The 10,730-nt window shown below is 33.2% G+C and overlaps 1 protein-coding gene across 3 annotated transcripts; it reads left to right on the top strand.

The window, feature by feature from the left end:
- Nucleotides 1–285: 285 nt before the first annotated feature.
- Nucleotides 286–9,660, top strand: LOC149157875 (GDSL esterase/lipase 4-like). 3 transcript variants are annotated; one of them, XM_089436041.1, is made up of 5 exons: nt 286–592; nt 697–780; nt 8,509–8,739; nt 8,840–9,128; nt 9,233–9,660. In XM_089436041.1, exons 1-5 carry the CDS (start codon nt 467–469, stop codon nt 9,544–9,546), a joined length of 1,044 nt encoding a protein of 347 aa, XP_089292167.1. In that variant the 5' UTR covers nt 286–466; the 3' UTR covers nt 9,547–9,660. The 3 variants fall into 3 exon arrangements, with proteins under 3 accessions (XP_089292167.1, XP_089292169.1, XP_089292168.1); XM_089436043.1 differs by lacking the exons at nt 286–592; nt 697–780 and adding exons at nt 3,876–4,065; nt 4,148–4,261; XM_089436042.1 differs by lacking the exons at nt 286–592; nt 697–780 and adding an exon at nt 3,876–4,261.
- Nucleotides 9,661–10,730: the final 1,070 nt, after the last annotated feature.

The raw sequence follows: 10,730 nt of genomic DNA, 5'->3' as shown, positions 1-10,730 counted from the left end.
AAAATCAATTTAAATAATACAAACCAAATTTGACCTTCTCAACTACTCTATCCAACAAAATTGAATAGTTTTCTAGGTAAGATTTATTTTCTTATTTAATTTGTTTAGAATCTGGTTAGATTTATTGCAATTAAAATTTGATAAATTTAATTTTTAAATTTATATATAAATTAAAAAATCAAATTTAAATAATACAAATCAAATTTGACCTGGGACTCTACAAAAATAACAGTGTATGTTATATGTTACATAGCATTTAACCCATCATTTCCGTGTGAAATAACACCCCGAGGCACTATTGTTTTTCAGAGGGAGATGAGTTTGAGGAAAGTGGAAATGGGTATGGATCCCTCCCATGCAAACCTAGTTTTAGGTGTTATACTGACCGTATCTTCTATAGTTGGCTCTGTGTTGGGAGGTACACAATCAGTTACTGCACTCTTCGTATTTGGGGATTCAGCTGCGGATGCAGGGACCAACAACTACATACCCAATTCAAGCGCTCGAGCAGATTTTGCACCTTATGGTCACACATTTTTCCACCGCCCCACTGGTCGCTTTACCGATGGCCGAACTGTATTCGACTTCATTGGTAACCATTATTATGTGTTTTCTTATACAAAAGATTGGAGCCTGATTGAACAATTGATAGCCCTCGTTCACGGATTATGCTACTTTTATTGTTTTGTGTTGCAGCTACAGCCAGGAGCAGACTTCTCAGAGGGTGTTAATTTCGCGTCCGGGGGAAGCGGATTGCTGGACTCTACAGGTCAAAATCTGGTCAGTTTCAGCGATCTCTCTCTTACGCGTTTTACTCAATGGTTGTGTTTGAAGACGCGATTATCATAAAATGGCGAAAGACTATGTCTAGTTAAAATCCAGAACCATGAAAATTCATGTGATTGCTGAGAAAAATTATGTAAATAATATTACTCTCAACATTTTCTCCGAAATCTATGAACCGCCTAAAGATGGTCGTCTGTTTGTTTACTCACAACTTTAAATGTGTTTTTCTTTTTAACATCTCAACATATATATATATATATATATATATATATAATATTTAACTCCCTTTTAACATGTCTAGAAAAAGTTATATATATATATAAACAATTTAGCTCCCATTTTCATGAGGCGGGTTTTCGTTTACCCCCATACTAGCGTGTTACTACGTCTTAAAATAATTTATTTTATCATAAATAATTATGAAACGTAATGTAGTCATTACATGTTTTTGTTTGGTTTAATTTAATGTGAAAACTCTTCGATCATTTGAATTTTTATTACGTCTTTGTTATAACTATGACATTATGCATATTCATCTTCATCATTCTGCTTTATGTTTATGGTCAAAGCGGCTGGTTCGGGCCTCTGCAATAAAAAAATCTTTGAAAGGGATAACCGTGAATGAAAGGTAGGTGACAGTAGCCCACCAGTCTACGCAAATATGAGTTTATCTATGAGTTTTTTCCTTCGCAATAATGAAAACTCAACTTAGTATAGTGATCTTGAAAGGTGAATCAAGCTTACCCGTGGTAGGCATAGTTTGTTTTTTCCTTTGATATATGTATATGTATATGTCGAAAATAACTATGAAAGGAAGAGAGGGACCTTTGATATATATGTACATGTCGGGAATAACTATGAAAGGAAGAGAAAGACCTTAGTTAACGAGTCAGCTTCTGCTCATCCCAATAGGGATAGGAAAAAAAAATAAAAATAAACCTTCAACAAAGAATTAAAAGCTACTATGCTAATCATAGGTTTCATGATTACCTCTTTCCATGGTATTTATTTACGTAAAGCATAAATTTGTAATATTTTATTATTATTTTATATTTTAATTTTTTTTTTTATATATTAGAAATTTGATTAAAAAATACTTAGAATAAAACATCAATTATAAATTCTATTCATATAAATATGAAAGCAACATTAAATTTATTTATATATTTAAATATAATTTAACTAAAACATATTATAATCATTATTAAAATTATATCATCGAGAAAAAAAAAACACATTTTTCCCAATGCCCATAATCAATGTCGATGTGATTCACGGTTACTCAAATGCTCGATACGTAACAACGGCTTCCTACTTAGATGATTAATTTGGGCACATCCAATCTTCTCACATAAGGTATTCCCGTAGATTCATCCCTTTGACTTCGAGATTCAACACGGCACATGTGGTAGCTATTTATCCGTGCCATAAAAATTTTAGAATTGCACGAATACCAATATGGGGAAATTAACGCGCGACTATGAAGAGGGTAATTAGATGGTTAAACATGTGCATCAACATTGCGAAGACCTCCCATATTTAGAATAAGCAAAGTTAATTATGGTTAATATATTAATAATAAAATATATTTTGAAAAAAAATACTTATTTTAAATTAAATTTAAAATAACAATAATAAAAAGTTATTAGGATGGAAAATTTTAAATTAATTTTCTAATAAAAAACTAATTTCATTAATTTAGAAAAATATTTATTTATATTAAATTTAAAAAAAATAAAAAAATTATATATTAGGTTGGAAAATTTTTTAATTGATTTTTTAATAAGAATCTAATTTCATTAATTTTTTAATGAAAAATAATATTAATTATAATTAATGATTTAAAATAGTAATTTTTGTTTTATTTATTATTATTATTTTTAATAAATATTTATAAATGATAATATTTTAATTTTAAATTTTAAATTAATTTTTAGTGTATTATGGTAATAATATATTTTTTATTTTATTTGTGATTTGATTTAATATTTTTTTAAATTGTTTTGTTTTGTTTTTAATTTTGAACTTTAGACATATAATTTTTTTTTTTAATTTGTAATTTTTTATTAATTAAATTACAAATGACTTAAATTGTTTAAATTATCTAAATCAAATTTTTAATTCCAATAAATCCATTTAAAAAATAAAAATTAAATAATTCAGTTTTTTTTAGATAATGATAATTTTCACTGTCTTATTATCATTTTTAAATAAAGTAAACTATTTCTTTAAAACAAAAGATGTATATGGACATTTACCTATATGAACTACTATTTAATTAATTTTAGTTGTTTCAAAGTACAGATATTTTTCATTATTAGGAAATTTATAATTAAAAAAAAAAAAAGTCTATAACATTTAATTTTATAAAATTTTATTTATATTAAAATATAATTTTTAAGAAATTAATTTATATAAAATATAAATTTTTAATATTTTATGTCTTCCTTTTACAAGAATTTCACACTTCAAGGAAAATAACCTTTTATTAGTCCCTCCCCCTCCAGGCCACAGTTCAAGGAAAATAATCTTTTATTAGTCCCTGCCCCTCCAGGCCAGTGGACTATTGTAATCGGTTTTGGTAGTCGACCTTTTATTAGTCCCTGTCCCTCCAGGCCAGTGGACTATTGTAATCGGTTTTGGTAGTCGTCATTAGTTCTGCACAGAACCCAAGATAGAAACGGAGTACATAATCTAAATTTTTGATTTTATATTCAATAAAAAACTTTTTCCCAACTACTAAAAACTTTCCAGCCGTTATTTCAACCACTAAAAAATTTCTAGATCTTATTTAGCCTCATATCGAAGCAAGATCTCGGAAAACTTAGAATAAAATCTGTCGATTCAATGCTTCATATCACCTAAATGAAAAACGGAAACTAATACTAGCATCATTAATAAACATTAAATGTTTGGTATGTTTGGTGCGTGAGTAATTGACAATGTATACTTTACTAATATATCACACTACACTCAAACACAAGGTAATATATCACACTACATGCAAGAAAATATATCACACCACACGTAAAAATATCACATGACAGGCAAAAAGATTGCTACAGATGGCTGTGTGCATGTCTTCTTGTGTTGTCTACCGAACTGGACACCAACATAATCTTAACCTTTGTTAAAGAGCTTAAATTCCAGTCGGCGCGGATGGGCTGCCCCTGGTTCATTGCATTGAAGGGGCTTGCTTGGTTTCAATCTCTCTCCTCTAGTTATGCGAGAACTGCCCAGTAGGCCCATAGTCCCTTCCAGTTCCATAAATTGAGCCAGGTAAAGAGATCCATAGCCCACAACATCCCTTTGAGTGACATAGGTGAGGTCGTCGTGAAGATCCTGATAATTTCCACTGCAGGAACAACCATAACGAAGTAGTGGTTTCAGTTCTAGTTCTATCCATTGAATCACCACCAGCAAAAGCATAGAGAGCAGTGATAAAGATGGCATGCCTTTGAGTTCTAGATCGATAGTAAGTATCCTTGCCAGATATAGATGATATATATACAGAGCGAGTAGAAAAATTTGTGACATCGAATATATGCCTTTGAATGCTGAAACATTATCTGTTCCTGTAAATTTTGTTGATTGATCTGTAGCAAATTCAAATCTCTTATACCGAAATTTCTTTTTACTTTACTATATTTGGTTGAGAGTTCTAAGTTGCGCTCTGTTTGGCAGTAAATATAATTCCAAAAGTGGTAACATCTTATTTTGTGGAACCAACAACATATACTCCATAATATTCATCAATAAATTTATAATCCCAAGGCAAAGAGATTCAATAAATTTATAATGCGAAGGCAAAGAGATTTCTTACTGCAGTATTGTTGCTATACATGGGAAGCCCAAAACTCCACGAGCAACGCATGTAAGAAGTTCATTCATTTTTAATTGTCAAACAGTACATAATTCCAATGGGTACGCATGTAAGAAGTTCATTCATTTTTAATTGTCAAACAGTACATAATTCCAATGGGTCGTTTGGGAACACTATATCTTTTCACTTAGAATATAGTTGAGGCAGGTGGATGGTAGGTATTTCAGAACATTTGGCCAGTAGTTTTTATAATTTCAACTTAGTTAACACTCTCTGAATCGTTTTGCAAAATCTTTACCTCATTTTTTGTTATAACAGTACCACCGAAACATGGCATTTGGTACTGACAGTTTCTCTCATAAAACTCTTGACTAATGTCTCATCCACGAAATCCATTGATGGAACCTATGATGCTGCTGCTGGGAAACTTATCTGTACGAATTCTATCTTTGAGAACTCATGTCTGGAATGTCATGTTTGGCATGTGTGGTTTGAAGACTAATTATATTTTTTTATTTTTTTTACAGATTTGTTACAATTACTTTCAGTTCTCAATGACCCGCTCCTCCAGCTTAACAATTTTCAATTACTAGCTCGTGGCTCCCTGCTCCTCCCTGCTCCTCCAGCTTAACAATTTTCAATTACTCGCTCCCTGCTCCTCCAGCGTAACAATTTTCAACCACCCGCTCCCTGCTCTTCCAGCTTGAGGTCACCTTCTCTAAATATTACATATGTTGCTACAGTGTGCTTTTTTTTCTTTAGAGATGCTGCTTGCAGATGCTGGTGTAATTGCCCAAATGAAAAGAAAATCAAAGCCCTGACTCCATTGTCCAGCGGTAAATCAGTGATGTGCTCTTCTTTATCTAACAAGACCAACCGGAAATCCTTGAGATTTTTGCAACATTGACCAAAAGTCTCCAAGGTTGAGTTGCATATATCTGAAACACAGACGGCAATGTACTCAATAAGAGGGCAGCCTTGAGCTACCAAGGAAAGCCCTTTGTAGGAAATCCAACCTTGTTCGTCCTCCAAAGTTGGGTCATCTGCTCCTCGTTCCACTCTAAGTCTTTTCAGTTTTTTGCAAGTATTAGCAACAACTTCTAACCCTTTGTCTCCGATAACATTTCTAACCTGTTTATTAGCAAAACATTCCACTATTAAACTTCAAACATTTTTTCTGAATTTAAAATAGCAAGGTTAATGGAATAGTTGAAATATTGATGTCAAAGCATGCCATAATTGTTTTTGGAAAAGATTTAAAAAACATACAATAACCACAATCTAAGAATGACAAATTCAGGCAGTAATATGCTATTGGTTTTTACTGGACAGCAGGAAGTGGAGCTTAAGTTAATCCATTTGCTGAAGATTTGAAGACTATTTCTGTGGGTACTGTTTTTCAATTAGTCACTGCAGCTATCAGGATTTTGCTTGGAGTTTATAGCATGTACATTCAATGTCTTTGGATGGCAATTCTAATGACCCGTGTTGCCAAGATGTTTAACTAAATTCGCAGCATATGAATGGATCAATAAACATCCTAGATTTTCCAGTTATATGACAAGCATATTCAAAACTTTGGCTTGGACTCTTTCAGCTTTGTTCTCAGGAAGCTGTTTTGTAGCCAATCTGCCTGTGTCCGCTTAAGTACAATCTTAGCTGGAACCTACAGCATGAACTTGAAGTTTCCTATGACTGTCTATGACTGTATTAAAGTTTCCTATGACTGTATTAAAGCTTAAATACGACTGTATTAAAGCTTAAATATTTTTGCTTCAGTATTTCCTATGACTGTATTTCCTACGACTGTATTAAAGCTTTAAGCTTAGATACGACTGTACTCAATTTTAGATTAAAGTTTAGATAGCTTAGATACTACTGTATTAAATTTTAGATTAAAGTTTAGATACTTTAGCTTCAGTACAAGTTAGTTAGTCGTATTAAATCTTAGATACGACTGTATTAAAGGTTAGATACTTTCAATTCATGATGCAGGGACTTGCTGCCTCGCAGCTTCCCTAGTTAAATAAATAACTCTCCCCTTAAATGATTATGAGCAAATAACTCTCTCTCGTACATTAAATAATTCGTATTTGCTCTGAGGCATCTCATAAATAACTCTCCCCTTAAATGATTATGAGCAAATAACTCTCTCTCGTACATTAAATAATTCGTATTTGCTCTGAGGCATCTCATAAATAACTTGACCAGAACTACTGTCACATACCCCGGAACCTCGCATGTAAAAGTAGGGAGTTAGAATTTTTATACAATTACCACAAGTAATTAATCAATTCACAACCCACAAGTCATTACTAACCATTAGATATAACATTCACTAATACATCAAGTAGTGAAAGGCAATAAGTTATATATCCATTTTCATAACCATTAACCATCCATTCACAACCCACAAGTCATTACTAACCATTAGATATAACATTCACTAATACATCAAGTAGTGAAAGGCAATAAGTTATATATCCATTTTCATAACCATTAACCATCCATTCACAACCCACAAGTCATTACTAACCATTAGATATAACATTCACTAATACATCAAGTAAATTGTAGTGAAAGGCAATAAGTTATATATCCATTTTCATAACCATTAACCATCCATGTGGTAGTGTTCTGACATAAGTTGTCTCATGAATCCCTGCATCCATTACTTGATATCTTTAACCATATTAAATAATCATGCACTAAGACATTAACCATATTAAATAATCATTCACTAAGACATTATGATTGTCACAACAAAATAAGTGAGCACAAAATAGTAACCACATGACGGAGGCACAATGTAAACATAAAGACCACACAAATAAAAAAACAGACAAACCGTTGGCACGGGCGTTGGCTTTGATGCAGCGCATAGACTGCCCTCGTTTTTGCACAGTGAGGAAAACAACTGGCTACGGTCCATGCTAGACTCTTATTTCCACTTCTATTTCGGTTCACAATGACTCTACTCCACAGGCACGCCCTCTCAATCAAAATGCAGACAGAGACACCCACGATCCCTCAACAAGTATACCGATACCGAGGCAACAGCATTGTCGACCCTGTGACTTCACAACTGCATTCATTTTGCTAACCGTTGGACCGAAAAGAGCACAAGAAGCTGCAGCAACTGCCTCACCTTTTCAGCGATTCCTCAGGCTTCCAACCAAATACACGCAGAAGACAACTTTTACTGCCAACCTATTTCTTTGCAAACGGAAGGATCCGAAATACATCCTCTCCTCTGCCGAGTCCCTGCTTCCAAATGGAAAACCTTAACACAAGGCAGCAACACCGACTTTCGTGGAACCCCCTGTACCAGCATTCAATGAAACCTTAAGGTATACCACCTGCCATTTAATTAGCGCACCCTCCTCAACACAACACAAGATTTCCGGTTTTAATAACAACCGCACCATGAAACAGAATACCAAGAATCCAAGAATCAGTTTCGAATGATAACTATTCATAACTGATAATCACACTGAGCTACTATGCACCTTCGGTTTATAACCGACCCGTAATATCTCATACGGTTTACTATGATGCGGTAGGGATGTTACAACTACCGATTAAGCTAATTTTTTGTAATTTAAAATTTGTTTTGTGTTCAGTTTTTGAATTTGGAGTCTTTTATTTTATTTTCTTTGGCGTGCCTCTTTTACCTAATATATCCGAATCAAATTTGGCTTGATTGACAATACGGATAATACAACCATTTAACAGACATCTTGAACTGGACTGGATTGGATTGTTACCAATTAACCTTCTTTTGTTTATAAATTTGTTTTCAGCTGAGACACAAATAAAATTTGCTTCACCTTAAAAAATAAAGCAAAATATAGTAACGGTAGGAAAATGTAAAAATCGTGTTGTTTGATGGTATGCAGAATATAGTCCCAATGAGTGTTCAAATAACTCAATTCAAAAATCTCTCGGCCACGCTCGCTGCAACCACCATGAAACTGGGCGGTAGTTTCGTGCTGTCCAAGTCGTTATACGCAATTCAAGTTGGAGCCAACGACATTGCCTTTTACCTCATGAACCAAACCTACCAGAACACCATATCTGCTCGTGCATTTCTGGAGTTGCTGCTCACCACATACAAAGAATATCTGCTTGTATGCTCCAATCCTCCTAAACTTTTCAATATCTCATTTTTTCAGCAGAGTTATATCTTTAAACATTTGGTGTAATAAAATGTTAATGATGATGATGTAGGATATGTACCATAGCGGAGCAAGGAACTTCGTTGTAGGAGATATATTCCCTTTGGGATGCACGCCAGCGGCTAGGCTTGTTATGATGATGATGAGTAGTGATGAGGGCAACAATTACAGTGGTGCAGGATGTTTGGAAAGTGCGAATCAATTGGTTAATGAATTTAATGATGGGTTTGCGCACATGATTCGTAATCTAAAGGATAATGATGTTATGAGAGATGCTAACATCCTTGTCGTTCATTCTTTCCCTTTCTTCCTCCACGTCATCCATGACGGGAAGACCCATGGTAAGCCCTCCTGTGTGCTAATTGCTGCTCGATGGAAAACCTAGGGTAGATAAGATATATGATGAGTAATAATGGTTATATATTTCATGGTGGTGCGAGTGCAGGGTTTTGGGAGACAGAGACGGCTTGCTGTGGAGCAGGGCCCTTCAATGCAGCAGTGGACTGTGGAAAGGATATTCCAGAAGTATATAGTGGAAAACACAAGGAATTTTTGTGTAGCCATCCAGAGAAGTACTTGTTTTGGGATGCAACACACAGGACTGACAAATTTCATGAACTTCTAGCTGAACGTATTTGGAGTGGGGATTCATCTTCCATTTCGCCATTCAATCTAGAAACACTTGTTCAACAGCAAACCCATCTCGGATTGCAATACTCGGCACTTTCTGACAGTATTAATTCAGCTGATGAATTGTAGGACGATTTGGTTTAGAATTGAACAGAATGCAACACTTTTCTCACATAACTCAACTCTCATAATGGGGATATATTATGCATTGCAGAGATGATTTGGTTTTGGATTGTAAAGAAATGCAACACTCTTCCCAAATGACACAACTCTCACGGTAGATATATATTTTGCTAGTGGTGAATTGCACATCATCTTATCATTCCTTGCTCGCAGTACAAAGCACTTACTAATGGAAGAAGAAAATGGTTATTTTTAATTATTATTTTAATGTAAAAATTGATATAAAAATACTTTACTTAAAATAACGAGTAGTCTAATGAGGTGCAGGAAGTGCCAGGATAGCTAAAAGTGGCCGGAATTCAGGGAATTTTTTTTCAAAAAATCTTGTCTAAAGACAGTGTTTGAATAGTGTTTTTGATGGTGGAAATGGATTCAACACCATCAAAAACGTCTAGAACACCTAAAATTTTGAAGTTTAATAACTATAACTTGGATTTACAAAAATCGTTGCTGGATTTTCTCTAAATATAACCGGAATTTCCATAACTTTCAAGGCAACTTCTCCTCCTTGTTAAACTACACTTTAAACTACACTTGGTGGAAATATTTTATTTATTATTAAATTCTAAACTGGTTATTGTTATATAGGTATGTGTTACCTTTAGATGAAGCCTCAGACACAAAAATAATAATTAATATAATGGAAAGTTAAATAATTCTACTAGTATAATCATCAAAACAAGATAATGTATAGTGTTACCTATGCACAATTGATTATAACAAGATAATGTAAAGTGTTACTTTTGTACTTTGTACATTTGATTATAGCTACTTTTTAGATGTTTGATTTTATTAGAGATGTTATTAACCAAAGGTTTATTTTTATTACTTGTTAAAAATAGGTATCCACTTTTAGAATAGTTTAGCTTAATTTAAAAAAATAAAATAATAGTGAATAACCTCAAAATAATAATAAAAAAATAATGAGAAAACAATTTTAGAATTATTTGGCATAATTTTTGAAAAATTTAGTTAATGACTTGAGGACTATAATAAAAATGAAGGAAAGACTTTCATAGTGTGTCTAGACTTAAGAATTGGAAACTTGTTATGAACAAATTGGTATACCTCTTGAGTTTCAATGGCTCTAAGAAAAGATTATTCTAAAAATACAATGTGATAATGGCTTA

The sequence above is a fragment of the Pinus tabuliformis genome, chromosome 5_2 (assembly GCF_031772625.1).
Source record: "Pinus tabuliformis cultivar Carrire ecotype Pingquan chromosome 5_2, CPIR1, whole genome shotgun sequence".
Lineage (NCBI taxonomy): Eukaryota > Viridiplantae > Streptophyta > Pinopsida > Pinales > Pinaceae > Pinus > Pinus tabuliformis.
This window is presented reverse-complemented; position numbering and strand designations above follow the sequence as displayed.

What these genes read in the sequence shown, in the direction of transcription:
- LOC149157875 (XM_089436041.1), top strand. Translation starts at nt 467, where the DNA reads ATGCAGGGACCAACAACTACATACCCAATTCAAGCGCTCGAGCAGATT. An exon ending in AACTGTATTCGACTTCATTG is followed by an intron (nt 593 to 696) that starts GTAACCATTATT and finishes TTTGTGTTGCAG; the next exon opens with CTACAGCCAGGAGCAGACTT. An exon ending in CCATGACGGGAAGACCCATG is followed by an intron (nt 9,129 to 9,232) that starts GTAAGCCCTCCT and finishes GTGCGAGTGCAG; the next exon opens with GGTTTTGGGAGACAGAGACG.